Source organism: Citrus clementina, unplaced genomic scaffold (genome assembly GCF_000493195.1).
Source record: "Citrus clementina cultivar Clemenules unplaced genomic scaffold, Citrus_clementina_v1.0 scaffold_2, whole genome shotgun sequence".
Taxonomy (NCBI): domain Eukaryota; kingdom Viridiplantae; phylum Streptophyta; class Magnoliopsida; order Sapindales; family Rutaceae; genus Citrus; species Citrus x clementina.
Window position 1 is genome coordinate 29542235 of NW_006262688.1, and position 14468 is coordinate 29556702.

Sequence of the window (14468 nt, forward strand, 5' to 3'; positions counted from 1 at the left end):
CATTTTTGTTTAGTCGTCATTGAGCTGTACACCAATAATCATGCCGTGAATAGCTGCTTCCGAGATTAGGGAATTGAAAATTTGTGTTCGTTTTGCGGTGATACATGAGTAATTGGTGGGTGAGTCTGTTTTTCCTGTCCTGGTTGATATCCTGGCAACTGCATGATATGCAGTTTGAGTGAATATGATAGGGAAGATGGGACATTTCTTGAAGATAGTTGCAAAGTCTTATGTGCTCTATGCTGTCAACTCTTTCCACTTATTTATTAAAGAAATGATCTTGCTCAATCTCTTAGTATGGGTAAAGAAGAATGACGTAGAGGGGAAAGTCTTTTAAGATAAGGTAGTGTGGAAACACAAGAGTAAACTAGCCCTGACTGGTTGTAGTGCCACGTGGACCACAAAACCCATAACATACATAAACAAAATGAACTGGCCTCTAAATTTTTATTCTTTTAATCACTTTTAGTACCATTTTTGACAGTTTTTATTTTGATTTTCTGCAGAGAACAAACATGCTCTTTTGGTGAAGATTGCATCTGTTAGGGAAGTGGTGTTAGGTGCCCCATTAAGAGTAGTACTAAAACATCTTGCATCAAAGACTGTTGCTTCTGATATAGATCAGCTTCTTGCCCTTGTGCATCGACCGAAGGAGTCATTTTTCCTTATTCCTCAGGTACAGTGATAAGTCTCTTTTAGCTGTGTTGGTTCTCCTTGTTATATATTTGTCATTATTTTGTACAATAGAATTTGGCAAAACTTGATTCCAAGAGAAATCTTTCAGAGCTGAATATCATTTTCCCTCTTCTCTTTCTTACTCCATATTTTTTTCAGCTGAGAGTTGTTTTCACTTTTAGTCCTTCTATAAAGATGGATCTGTTATTTTTCAAATTGAGGTCTTATGTTTTTGCAGAGCTTGTGTGATCTGGGTACTTGTCCACATGGCTTTTCATTTATTTACATGTATGATGTGGCAATACTTCTGGTTTATGTGAGTAAACAGTGCACTTGTTAATGCAGGCAGAAAAGGTGACTGTGGTGTTTCCTATGCGATTCAATGACTCCATAGATACTGTTCTTGCTACTTCCTTCCTGCAGGTACAGTTAGTAAATAATCTTGCCTACTAGCTTGAAGTTTTGATATTGCAACATGGATTCAAAATATTGGTGGCAATTCATATTGGCAAGTTGCGTTTCTGTTGTGTTGAGGTAGGGGTGTCAAATGATTTTAATTGATCATGTCAGGGATTTAAAAGCCAAAACGAATAGAACCCACGTATTAGTGGATAACATGACACGACTTTTTACACAAGTTTGTCCGACATTACCAGTTAAACAAATTCAAATCGAATGGTTCTAGTCATTAAACAATCTGAGACAACACAGATAACAATTTGTATCATTAAACAAATTCACAGGTTAGGGGATACAATCTGAGCTTGATACATCTATTTATTGGGTTAAATGGACTGATACAAATATAACATGGACACGATTAAGTTCGACTTTATCCCACTAAGTTGATGTTATCTTTGTTTTGTGTTGGTGGGTCATGTTACAAATTGTCACTCCTAATTCAAAATATCAAGGATGTTCAGAACCAACTTTTACTTCCCTCAAACGAAGATTCTATGAATTTTCTAGATTATTAAAAGATTGATGATTGCTATTTTGCATGAAGGTTTAGCTTCAATTCGTATTTTTCTGTAATGTTTCCTTAATTCTCCTTGGGTATTCAGGAATTTGTGGAAGCAAGACGTACTGCTGGACTTAATAACGCACCTCTTTGCATGTGGTCCTCTTCTCCGCCACTGGAACTGAAGGGAGTTCCTTCTGAAACGTTATCTGCCAATGCTGGATTTGTTACTTTTGGTAATATCAGATGAATGAGTACAGATTGTTTCTTTCTTTTTTATTCTTGTTATAACTTTTTAATGTTTTCGACCCACTGTAGTGATATTTCCCCGACACGTGGAAGGGAAAAAATTGGATCGTACAGTTTGGAATTTATCAACTTTCCATGCATATGTTAGTTATCATGTTAAGGTGGGTTTCCTTATCAATCGTTCAGCACTTAGTAGTTTATCTGAAACTCTTGCATAGATTAGAATGGTAACGTGAAATAAAAAAAAACAATGCAAAGCACGTTGTGCCAAGATCATACTTGGTATTTTTCAGTTGGATAATCTTTGATTATTTTATCTTTATTTGAGTTTTACCATTTGCCATTGAGCTGTGCTTACTTTGACTTGATTCTTCACAATTTATTTCCACTAATCTTTCTCAGTGCTCGGAGGGTTTCATGCATACACGAATGAGGCGTCGTGTAGAATCTATGATTCGGGTAGTGCTTGCACTTTCTTTTGGCTATTTTCTTAAAGTTTTCTGGGTTGCTTTGTTATTAGTTTAAAATTTGACAAAAAAAAATATTTTAATTATTCTCTTTGGGGAGATTTATTATTTTACATGCTCAGTTTCTAACCAATGCAAGACTTTTAATGTTCCATAGACGTTGGATCGTGCAAAACCCGACGCAGAGAAGTTAAAGAAATCTACGAGTAACAAATCTTTCAAACGGCTGGTAAGTGGTCAGATTGGTTGTCTTTATATCCACCCTGTCAAACTATAGTGATTAATTTTGGCTACATTTTTTAATTTACATGTTGGATTGTAGAGCCTCAAGGATCTGAAGGACCATCGCTCTAATTCAATGTCATGATGATGAAGACATGGTCAGAATGCCTTCTGTTAGAGACGGAAACGGAAAAACACCCAGGGTTTGATAACTTAACTGCATATGTCTGGGCAGAAGAAGACTGCCAGCTAGTTCTATTTATTTATTCGGCTTCCTGAGAAGAGGAGAAGGGCAGCGGGTTTTTCTGTTAGGTGCTGATGTGTACTTACATTTTTTCTTTTCTATATCTGGCCCCGTTATAAACAAGAAATTCCAATTTGTTAGGTTATTCTTTTGGAGTTTAATATTAGTCATTTTGTCTTTCTTTTCAAACATTGATTTACCCTTTTTTTATTCTAATTTATTATTATTATTTCTTTAAGATGCAATTGAATTGTACCAATGTGATGGAGCTGGATGGTATATTTACATTTTTCTCCCTGAGTGTCTTTGGAGCTGAATGAGTTAATGGCTTTCTCCCAACATTTTACCTGGGTGACAGAAATTCCTGTAATTCTAGTATGGTATACAAATGCAATACTAAAAATTGTAAATTTGATAAAAACTGAGGGACATATTAGTAAAATGGAATAGAAGCACAAGACTTCTTTTATGAAAGGCGTCACACAGACTGATTGGACTACATTGTTTTTATAATAGGCTCGGCCACAACTAATCCGGGTAATTTTTAAAAACCTCCCTTGAGGTTTGGGTTTGTTGCAAGTAGACGGCGAGAATTGATTTATTTGTAAAAAATCTCCTACCGTCAGTTAAATTTAACATTGACCGTTAGTTGACCGTGCAAAGACAATATTACCCTTAATAATAGTTTATAAACGAAAATAACTAAAAAAAAAAACCAAAATTATTAGCTATTTTACACTTTTTAAATTATTGATATTTTCTTAAAGTTCTTATAAAAAATTAAAATTAAAAAATTAAAAAATCCTCTTTAAATTATTGATATTTCCTTAAAATTCCTACAAGAAAGATAAAATTAAAAATTTAAAAATGAAATAGTCATAATCTTTACCTATGATATTGTAAATTTTTAGAATTGACAAGGATAAAATTGTCAAAAAATAGGATTTGTGCTTTTTGCACCAATAATTTTGGTTTTTTTTAGTTATTTTCGTTTACAAATTATTGTTAAGGATAATATTGTCTTTGTACGGTCAACTAACGGTCAATGTTAAACTTAACTGACGATAGGGAATTTTTTATAAATAAATCAATTCTCGTCATCTACTTACAACAAGCCCAAACCTCAGGGGAGGTTTTTAAAAATTACCCCAACTAGTCCATCGGAATACAAGAATAAAGAAATTTCTTATTATGGTCGGCGTCATCCATCTCGGTCCTGGGCAAATTGGCGTTAACCCATCGCCGTCCACAGTAACTAACACCTGGCCCACGCTGCTGCTGCCCTCTCTTCTCCATTATGCGAAATTGAGATATTGCTTTTTGTTAATCTAATTTATTTTTAGTATTCAATTTAGGGTTTTGGCTTTTTAGAAACCCTAGGGTCTAGGTCAATTAAGAAATTGCATCGTATGGTATTGGTTCAGAGGATGAAACAGTCAAAGGACCCATTTGAGGCAGCATTGGAGGAATCGCCCGGGGATTCCCCGGATGAGTTAGAGATTGAGACTCAACCTCAGACTGGTACCGCTGCTGGTTCTGCCACTGCCGCCGTTACCGGCGAGTTAGAAGATGAGTTTGATAATCTAGAGAGTCAAGCTCCAATGTCCGTGTCTGCTGACCCTGCTGCTAAGATGACCATGTCCAAGAATAAAGATGAGTATGACGAAGAAGACGACGAAAACGTGGATGTGGAACTTGGCAAGTTCCCTTCTAGTTCTGACCCTGCTAAGATGGCCAAGATGCAAGCTATTCTTAATCAGTTCACTGAGGACCAGATGAATCGGTACGAGTCCTTTCGGAGATCTGCACTTCAGAAGTCCAACATGAGAAGGGTATTTATTGCATCCCTTAACTCTTTGAACTTGGTTCGATTGTTTATGTTCTCCGTGACTTTATTGTATTGATTACATTTCTCTTGTCTTGTGAAAGCAGTTGTTGGTGAGCATCACCGGGAGCCAGAAAATTTCTTTACCAATGACGATTGTGGTCTGTGGGATTGCTAAAATGTTTGTCGGTGAACTTGTTGAAACAGGTTTTTGTGTTAATATTACCCTAATTTTGTTTGCAAATTGATGAATATGTTAAGTAAAAGATAAGTCATATGGCTAGGGGAAAGGTCTGAATACTTCAAATAGTAATGGTTTAATGCTTTTTTTTAAAGTCTTTAGAAACCCAAAACCTTAGCTGTGAATTGGTGGTTTGTGTAATATGCATCAAAGATTGTGTTTAGAAGTTTGAATCACCTTTTCTTCTGTGGTTTTGCAGCTCGAATGGTTATGATGGAGAGGAATGAATCTGGGCCAATCAGGCCTTGCCACATCAGAGAAGCTTATAGACGACTAAAGCTTGAGGGCAAAGTACCAAAGAGATCAGTTCCAAGGTTGTTCCGATAACTGCAAATCTTCTGATTTCTTATTATTTAGGTAAGCTGGAGTATGCTTGTAAAGCTTTGATTTAGTTTTCAAGCATGCATAAACCACTTTGGTGATTATGCATTTTGAGATCTCATTTTGCCCACTTGAATTGTCTGTTATGATATGGTAATCAAACTAGACAGGGCATGATTTTACTGATGTCTGTTTCAACTTTTCTTGACATACATGATATGATATATATCAAAATGCATAATCAACCTACTGAATTTAGGGCAAGTCTGTGAATGAAAATATGGTAGCTTTAGTGTTTGGTTAACAACTTATTTATGACACCTCATGACTCCATTTATCATTTTAACAGCTAGAGAGTTCATTTCTCAGCAGCTGATTGGGTAAAAAGATTATGCACCTCGGTTCCAAACAGGTCCTAAAACTCCAATATTCAAATCCTTTTTTGCTCTTGCAAGCTTGTAATGCTGTCTAGCATCACTGGGTTATTTTTCAACATACAATCTAGAACGGCAAAAGCAAATCGACGAAGACAGCTGAGAAGTAGAAGATATACGTTGCTTTGCAAGGCTGAAAATAATGTATATGCAGCTCTTCCTCCCTGAAATGGGGGATTGTGATGTTGCAGTTAGTGGATTGTTCTCGTTATTGTGTGGCTCAAGAATTTTGCACTAGGATGTGAAGTTAAATGAAGCAGCAAACAGCTGTCGTTCGTCCTCTTTCTTTGTCATATGATTTGTATTTGTGATCTTTTTTGTTATATAAACGTGAACTTTATGCCCCTTGTATCTACCATAGAACACAAATAGAATAACAAAATCTTTTTAACATTTTTTGGCAAAAGATCTTAGTAAATCTACCAATATTTACATGCCATGCAGGCATGCATGCTATTAGGGAGACATCTTGGGGGTATTAGACATCATCAACAAAAATTAACAAAATAAGGCATTATTTGACATGAGAACCAGCCTCTTTGCCGCCACATTTGGCAAACATTCATGGTTAGAAAATTAAATAGGGAAGGATCCCACTCCTCGAAAAGAGAACAAATAAATGAACAGAATAATTTGACGATCTCCGTTGTCAAAAACTTGCGAGATTTCGAACTGTTTTGGAGATATACGAATCAAGAGTCAAGTTCTCTGCTAGATTGATAGGTGGAAATTCTCGTAGTTGAGGAGCTGTTTATTAGGTGAAATTTATGGAAATTGGAGGTTTTTTTCCTTTTTTTTTCCCCCGAAACTACTAGATTCCTTGTAGGTTTTAGAATCTTGACTCATGGAAAATTATAAAGAAAGATGCCTTTTGTTTTCTCAATTAGGATCTGATGATGACTTTGCGAAGCTAATGATGTGTTGATGGTATTTTAGTCTTTTTAATCCCCGTGAAAATAGCTTAGACTGTCAATATTTTAAGCTCGCAACGTCACGCTCACGCCTCCGAGTAATCATTAGTTTAAAAATAAGATTTCGCACCCTACACCTATGATATTAATTATTTGTATACATGTATAATTTTTTGCAAATGTGAAAATTATTATTCAATCAATAAAAATGATAAATTTCCTCAAGAAATTCTGAAAATCTTTCTATTCGTTCACTAAACAAGTGTACGGGTATATTAATTATGTATTATTATTATTATTTATTTTTTTTAATCACAAACTTCATCATACCCTATCTCCATGCACAAATACAGATATTTATAATTTGAATGTTTTCGTTTAAAATTGAATGTCATTGTTAAACTTAGATAGTTAGGGCTCATTTAGGATTATTTTTAGGAGGTTCAAAAGTGATTTTGAAAAGTTAAAAATTAATTTTAGTATTTGGTAATTTTTTTAAAAAATTACTTTTGTCAAAAGTCACTCTATCTTGTAGCAGATTTTGAAAAAGTAAGAAAGGAGTAATTTTTAAAATCTGATTTTGATAATCATTTTTATATTTAATACAATTTCGTATATATTGTTATATACATAATAAAAATCTAAAATTATCCTTACAAGTTAGAAAATAAAATTATTAACTTTAAAGAGATTATTATTACTACTTATTATATTGAGATAACAAAATAAAAATAATATAAAATATTATTTTAATTATCAATTATTACATACACAAAATTAAAAATATTTTATGCATGTTTATAAATGTGTAAATAAATTATGTTCAGCATTATGTCTAATCCAATTATTTATATTTTTACAATAGATTTAGAGTAAGATTTACCTAACACACATGACTGTTTTTAAAACTCACAATATTTTTTAAAATAAATTTTACCAAATGTTTAACTGATTATTTTACAGCACGACTAATAGCAATTATTTTAAAAGCTACATCATTACCAAATTAGCTCTTAGTTGGAATACCTACTTATGTGTCACCAATCTTTTAATACCATGTGCATGTTATTAATTGATTTTATTATTAATTAGTAACATATTGTTTTTATAACTTACTCAATTGATGACACATAAAATGTAGCACTATTAAGTATTCCAATTAACTATACAAAGTGAATAAGCATAATGTTATGCGTTTGGAAAAAAAATGATGTCAAATATTTTCAAAATAATGGAATGTATATAAATAATAATAATAATAATAATAATAATAATAAATGATAAAATTACGAAAGAGAGTTAGGGTTAATGTTAGGAAACAATGAGTTGTTAGGGTTTTATGACGACAGGATAGGCTTATTAAGCAAAAGTATAGAGCAATTAAATGTTAATAATTATCATGAAAAATTTTAATTAATAATATTGTAAAGATAAAGAAGCTTTCACTGTGACTATAAATGGAAAAACAAAATTAGGTCACGGAGTCAAATTGAACTTTATAAATAATAACATCTAGGCCCCTAATGTTTTGAAAACCTTGAATAAAATACACAGGTTTTCTTTTTGTGTCAAATAATTCAAAAACAATTGAAACACTGAGTCGCTAAAGGGCATTTGAGTCATTTTAAGAGTATACAAGGAGAAATGTCTGCTCTTGGCAGAGAATATATAAAATCCAGGGATCTAGATGTTATTATGCCAATCACTTTATGGGGAGAAAAACAAAACAAAGAAGAAAAAATAAAATAAAACTAAGAAGGTGATCACTGGTTAAAAGCACGTCCCACCTTTGCCAAAGATTAAAAGCCTACTGTACTAATTACCGCTCCATTATTTATAATTTTATATTTATGTTTTATTTATTTATAATAGTATTTATATAAATAATATGGGCATCGCCTCAACACAGCACCACAGCAGGTTTCCTTCCTCCATTGTTTGTTCATCCTCAACAACTCTCTCTGCCTCCGCCCGCCCCCCCCCCCCCCCCCTTTTTTCTTTTCTTTCTTTTGTTGTAAGAATAAAGAAAGGAAAAAAAAAACTGAAGAACGTCGCCGTTTCATATTGAAGATTACCCTACGTTGCTTTTCCATTCAACACTTGTTTTAGCTGTTCCCGTTGATCATGATGAGGTTAGCCTTCAATGACCCTCTTCGTCTCATCTGCTCGCACGCACGCACATGCCCTTCTGGGGAATGGGCTGCTTTGTTTGTTTGTTTGTATTAGATTTAATGGATCCAATGAGATTCGGCAGTTGCATCGTGCTGTTTATCTCCTCAAACTATAATGGAATTTGAGCTGAAACAAATTGTTTATATGTTGTTAATTGATCGACCGGCGGATCTTTTGATTCCTCATTTTGGTTGTTTTCTTTTACAGATATCAGAGAGTGAGCCCAGATTATAATCCGCTGAGCAATAATGGCTCAAAATCCAGCTTCAGATGTAGAGAAGAAGGTGAAAACGGGACCAAAACCGTCCTAACCACTACCAACGGAATTGAGAGCGGCTTCAGATTCAGATCCCCATCGAAGCCGCCGCCGCCGCCGCCGCCGCCGTCACAAGAAAACAACAATACCAATCACTATAATCATAGTATTAACAACAACAACAACAACAACAACAATACGACTACGACTGCTTCTGCTTCTCCGCTCTCAGACCACAACAAGCTTAGCAACGGTAGAGGAGGAGATGTGTTGCTGCAATTGCAGTGGGGTCACAAAAAGAGAGCAAGGCTTTCTAGAACTGAGATCCGTTCACTCAGTGTCAATGATGATTCTTCGTCTTCTTCTCCTTTCCATAGAAGAGCAGGATCTCCCTTCATCGACAAGCCTCCGCCCCCACCGCCTCACTCTCACCCTTCCAATGCTACCTCTACCTCCACTAGACCTTCTAATCTCAGAACCAAAGATTCCTCCGGATTCATTAACAACAGGTACCAAATTATTATTATTATTATTATTTGCACTTTTTCATTGTTCTTAATTTTACGTTTATGTTTTTCTCTGGGTTAAGAGTTTTCTCTTTTACTTTGTATGTGGTGGGGAATGATTTAATTTTATTTGATTTTATTTATTTATTTATTTATTTATTTATTTTAGGGGGTTTATTGGTTTGATGGGAAAGAATTTTGGGCAATCAATTTGGGTTAGGATCTACTGTTCTAACCCACCACTCCTTATTTGTGTGAAGAGGCTTCTCTAAACGATTTGCAACCTTTTTTTTTTTAATTTTTATTAGTGAGTTTACTTTTATACCCTTTAAACGATGAGCAAATGAATGATCTCTTGGCATCTGGACTATCCACTACCTTTTACCCATCCCCCTTCCGGTTCATCTTTTACTTGTTTTCTTGATGGAGTCATTGATTAATGCTTTTGTCCGGATCTTGAAAATGATGCCATCTCTTTGAAAATTCATTTTTTAGTCCTCCTTTTACTATCTAATTGAATTTTTCGAATATTTCTTTCCGAAAATTACATTGTGTGTTGTTTTTGTTTTCCAGATATTTCACTTGTTACTGTTAAATATTAATTTCTGGTCTTTTTTATTTTTCTGGTGCTGTCCGAGTATTTTGTTGTGTGCTTGTGAAAGAGTCAATAAAATTCGATCAAACCGAGCAGCTATATTTTGATCATCTATTACATTTACCATGATCAGGAATATAGAAGATCGACCGGCAGCAGCAAATGGGTCTCCATCACGAAACGCAGCCGGTGATAGTAGCCGGGGTGTTTCAAGATCTGCCGTGGGCAAAAGATCTCCTCATTCATCAGAAAAATTGGACAAAAAGATACGAAAAGACGAGAACACAACAAATGGATCTATAACAAGAGCTGATAGTGCTGCAACTACAACCCCAGTTCGATCAGAGCAAGAGACTCGGGCTGGGGCTGGAGCTGTAGCTGCAGTTGCCGCCGGTACAAGTAACACAGTAGTTTCAGTTTCAGTTGCCCAAAAGGTTAATGCGGAAGTGATCGAGTGGCCAAAGATATATGTTGCCTTGTCTAGAAAGGAGAAAGAAGATGACTTTCTAGCTATGAAAGGCACAAAGCTCCCTCACAGACCCAAGAAAAGAGCCAAGAATATTGATAGAACTCTCCAGGTACCACACAATATCCAAAAGCCACGGATTAAAGAAAGAAGAAAGATAAAAATGAATCTGTTTTTTTTTTTCTTTTTCAAAAAAAATAATAATTTATTTATATCTTTCCTTATCTGTTGACCTAATTTTCATTTTCATAAACAAGCATTATATTTGTTCATTTATTTTATTTTTGGTGTTTATTTGGCAGTATTGTTTTCCGGGGATGTGGCTCTCTGATTTAACGAAGAGTCGGTATGAGGTTAGAGAGAAGAAAAGTGTCAAGAAGGTGATTAATTTTCCTCTTCAGTCTCCCTTGTTTTTTTTTTTTTTAAATAAAATAAAATAAAATAAAAGGGCTAAAGGCGAATAAATTTCAATTAGGTGTTTGTTTTTTTCTTTTAAAATTAATCACAGGCATTTATTTTAAGCGTCGAATACACGGTTGCAAAAGAGACATGGCGTGCATGTCTTATAATATTATTTATATAGGTTACAGATTATTAATGGGTCCTACTACTATTACCTAATGAATCATTTCTTTTTTAAAAAAAGAAAAAGAAAAATACTGAAATAGTTAAGAATATTTTTGTGAACAGCAAAAGCGAAGAGGGCTGAAAGGAATGGAGAGCATGGAGAGTGATTCTGAGTAGTAGTAGTGATTGTTGAAAAGTGATAAAAATCTGACCTTGAAATCAAATCAAGTTTTGAGAGAGCCTGAGCCTGAGCCTCGGCTGCCTACCCCTTTTGTTGAGAATAGCTTACCTGCATGTGCGAAGAACAGCTTGTTAAAATGGTGAAATGGGTCCGAGCAGAGCTGAACCCTTGCTGACAACAAACAAGCAATGAAAAGGAGAAAGCAGGCTTGCCATGTTTTCTTTAATTATTTCTTCAATCGCCCTGCGTGCAAAATGCAATATTGTGATGTTGATGGATTCAGCAGAGCCAACTAACTCGTTTATCGTACAAATTGGCTGAAGGGCTTTCGTCACCGGCTCTTCATTTATTTATTTTTACCCTCCATTATGTTAAATTCTTTGCTTCTTCAATCATGCGCTTCTTCTTTTTTTCTCTGCCCTCTTCTCTATATCAATGCAAAAGCAGCTTTTTGACCTTTCAATTTATTTTTTCTTGTTTACCTTTTCTTCATTTTTTAAATTGATTAAAAAAAATGGAAAAAATATACAAACATAATGATACTGAAAAGAAATGAGGAAAATGATAGGCAAATTACCACGATGGACTCTTTTGAATTCGACACATTCCTTTTCAGCATGTTCGTCTGCTTTACAACTGTAATAAGATAGCATTTTGTTTCTTTCAATGCAAATTTATTATTATACTAAAAAAATAATTTAATTATTTGAATTTTTCTTATGTTATTTATTATCTTAAAAGTGATTAAGTCACCACTTTATTTGCCATTATTCAATCCTCGTAAAATAATAATTTTTAAAATACTTCTTAAACTATATTAAGTTTTAATTTATCCTGAAAAGAGAAGGGAAAAATAGAAAGGATTAATTTTTTTTAATCTCCTCAGTAAAAATAAGTGGTAAGCCGTAAGCTGAGGTTTACAATAATTTAAGTGATATTTTGAAGATTATCATCTCACAATGTAGAACCCAAAATTTACCCTATAAAATATTAAATGAAATTGAATTAAAGCACCCTAATTGTAAGAAAATTTATCAAAGGAACCAATCACTATGCATTTCACCGTTTGTAAAAAGAGAAAAAGGTAATAAATAGTTTTTTTTATTTTTTAAGCATTGCAAAGTTAAAATTTTGCTTTTAGTTATTTCAATCGAAATCTCGTTCAAATGATCTTGAGAAACCGAATGTGTTGGCCAATTTCCTCTCTTTATTGGTTGACTTACTCAATGGGCTCGTTTACCAGTCGCAAAGCTACGTGGATTAAACTTGTAAGATGCAGGCACCCAGCCCACCAAACCATATAACGGGCCTCAAGAATAACTTCGTTACTGAGAATGGCACACGTCGACCCTTTATTGACAATGCACTCTCATTTTTTGAGAGAAGAAATGATATTAATGATAAGTGCATGTAAGATAGAGACTGCCTAATGATAATACACTTTTATCTAGCGAAAGATGAAAAAAATTCAAGAGTACACAACAATATTCATTCATCTATAATTTCTTTTTCTTTTTTTTCTTTTTTTCGAAACTAATGCATTCGTAGTTTATATACAACACTAATTTCAAAAAAAAAAAAATTATATAACACTAAGTACTATTATTCTCCAGTGATAATTGCACAATAAATAATGTGCCAATTAGTAAGACAACACTTGTGATAATATAGTAAATAGTTCGACGACAACATCATATTCTTAGAGATAAAAATTTTGGGATATATGCTGCTTTGGTAATCGTGACATGAAATTTTGGGCTTTCAGTGAGTCTTCAACACGTCATATAAGTACATAAAATTGGGGAATTAATCTTTTAGTTGTACAAGAAATTATGTCAAGCATTAGTCATGTGTAAGTTGGTTTTATGTATCAAAATGTGTTATCCATGTCTAGAATTAGTCACCAGTAATTTTATTTATTTTATTTTATTTTATTTCCTTGCCGCTAGCTGGCTGGCAAATAGGAACAATCTCACCATCCACGTCAGAAAAACCCCAGATAAATTATTGTATTCTCCGAGCAAATTGCAAAAGGCAATGACTTTATGTGCCTCAGATTTATACTTGGCACATATCTGAATAATAATTACACATTCAAACTATATCTATAGTATTAGTTTTTCCAAATGATGAGGCTCTTGATCCAGTTCATAATTATCCTAGCTAGCTGTTAAAAGAAGAAAAATAAAAAATAATAAAAAAGGGAAGCAAATCCCTGGCTCCCTCCCATATCTCATGATCAGCTCAGGCATGCAGTAGTGAAAATCAACGAGAGAAATGTGGATATGTATATATGAACTAATTAATCAATGTTTCCCTAATAAATTTGTGAGCTGTCCAATAATTATCACATTGTTCACATCGGCGTAACATTATTTATAAGTCTAAAAGAGAGACTCGCTAGGGTCGGGATTCCTGCGATGTGATCATGAAAATGATAAGGCAACAAGGACCAGCACACATCATCAAAATGTGTGTGTGTGTGTACACATATAGCTATACAAATTAACAAGCAGCCCTACGTGGGCTAGAAACAATTGATGAGTGTGTGTGCGTTTATACATATACGTATATAATAAGTTTTTTTTTTATTAAAAGGGGCTCATCATGACTAGCTAGACAGGAACAAGGCGGGGTTGACAAACCCCAAACATATCTTATGAAATAATAGAATAAATACCCACAGACAGGTTAGAGAATAAATGTAAATCATGTGGTACTAAGTGAGCCATATTTGTCATGAAATCTGCAGCTGAGTTCGCTTCATGGTAGATATGCGAGATATAAATTTATCAATTTCTACTTAAAAAATCACGAACTATCACCACTAAAGCATAGAAAATATTAGACACAACCAGAGATCTGAGTTAATTAATTCCTGTATATATGTTACACTCATGCATCAATTTTAAGCACTTCTTCTAGGACCCACTATTGTGCTTTTTTAAAAAAAAATGATTCATGGCTATCCATCCTATGAGATATAATAATATAATATTATGTTATATATGAGGAAAATATTATGTGTACTCTTTGACTTGCAGAATCATCAACAATATCTATGCATGTCCTTGTTTTCAGGCGCGAATTGGAGGAAGAAGAAGAAGAGAGACCCCCCCCCCCCCCCCCCCCCCCAAGGTGATGGGGGGAACCCCCTGGTTTCCCAAAAATGATG

The 14468-nt window shown here is 34.1% G+C and overlaps 3 protein-coding genes across 5 annotated transcripts in view; all 3 read left to right on the plus strand.

The window, feature by feature from the left end:
• Nucleotides 1–3007, plus strand: part of LOC18051314 (actin-related protein 2/3 complex subunit 2A) — a 4516-nt gene extending 1509 nt beyond the window's left edge. The window contains exons 4-10 of the mRNA XM_006448490.2: nucleotides 507–676; nucleotides 1021–1098; nucleotides 1740–1872; nucleotides 1955–2046; nucleotides 2288–2344; nucleotides 2510–2581; nucleotides 2675–3007. Of these exons, the coding sequence (XP_006448553.2) occupies nucleotides 507–676; nucleotides 1021–1098; nucleotides 1740–1872; nucleotides 1955–2046; nucleotides 2288–2344; nucleotides 2510–2581; nucleotides 2675–2719 (647 nt within the window). The 3' untranslated portion in view covers nucleotides 2720–3007. The remainder of the gene's footprint in view (nucleotides 1–506; nucleotides 677–1020; nucleotides 1099–1739; nucleotides 1873–1954; nucleotides 2047–2287; nucleotides 2345–2509; nucleotides 2582–2674) is intronic.
• Nucleotides 3008–3946: 939 nt separating this feature from the next.
• On the plus strand, nucleotides 3947–5994 carry LOC18051315 (transcription initiation factor TFIID subunit 11). 3 transcript variants are annotated; one of them, XM_024192020.1, is made up of 5 exons: nucleotides 3947–4128; nucleotides 4243–4650; nucleotides 4751–4850; nucleotides 5084–5241; nucleotides 5555–5994. In XM_024192020.1, the coding sequence occupies exons 2-4, from the start codon at nucleotides 4246–4248 to the stop codon at nucleotides 5209–5211; spliced, it is 633 nt and encodes a 210-aa protein (XP_024047788.1). In that variant the 5' UTR covers nucleotides 3947–4128; nucleotides 4243–4245; the 3' UTR covers nucleotides 5212–5241; nucleotides 5555–5994. The 3 variants fall into 3 exon arrangements, with proteins under 3 accessions (XP_024047788.1, XP_006448556.1, XP_006448555.1); XM_006448493.2 differs by lacking the exon at nucleotides 3947–4128 and having other exon boundaries at nucleotides 4140–4650; XM_006448492.2 differs by lacking the exon at nucleotides 3947–4128 and having other exon boundaries at nucleotides 4140–4650; nucleotides 5084–5198.
• Nucleotides 5995–8423: 2429 nt separating this feature from the next.
• On the plus strand, nucleotides 8424–11669 carry LOC18051316 (uncharacterized protein DDB_G0283357). Its single transcript, XM_006448494.2, has 5 exons — nucleotides 8424–8682; nucleotides 8930–9487; nucleotides 10213–10657; nucleotides 10848–10925; nucleotides 11236–11669. Exons 1-5 carry the CDS (start codon nucleotides 8675–8677, stop codon nucleotides 11287–11289), a joined length of 1143 nt encoding a protein of 380 aa, XP_006448557.1. The 5' UTR covers nucleotides 8424–8674; the 3' UTR covers nucleotides 11290–11669.
• Nucleotides 11670–14468: the final 2799 nt, after the last annotated feature.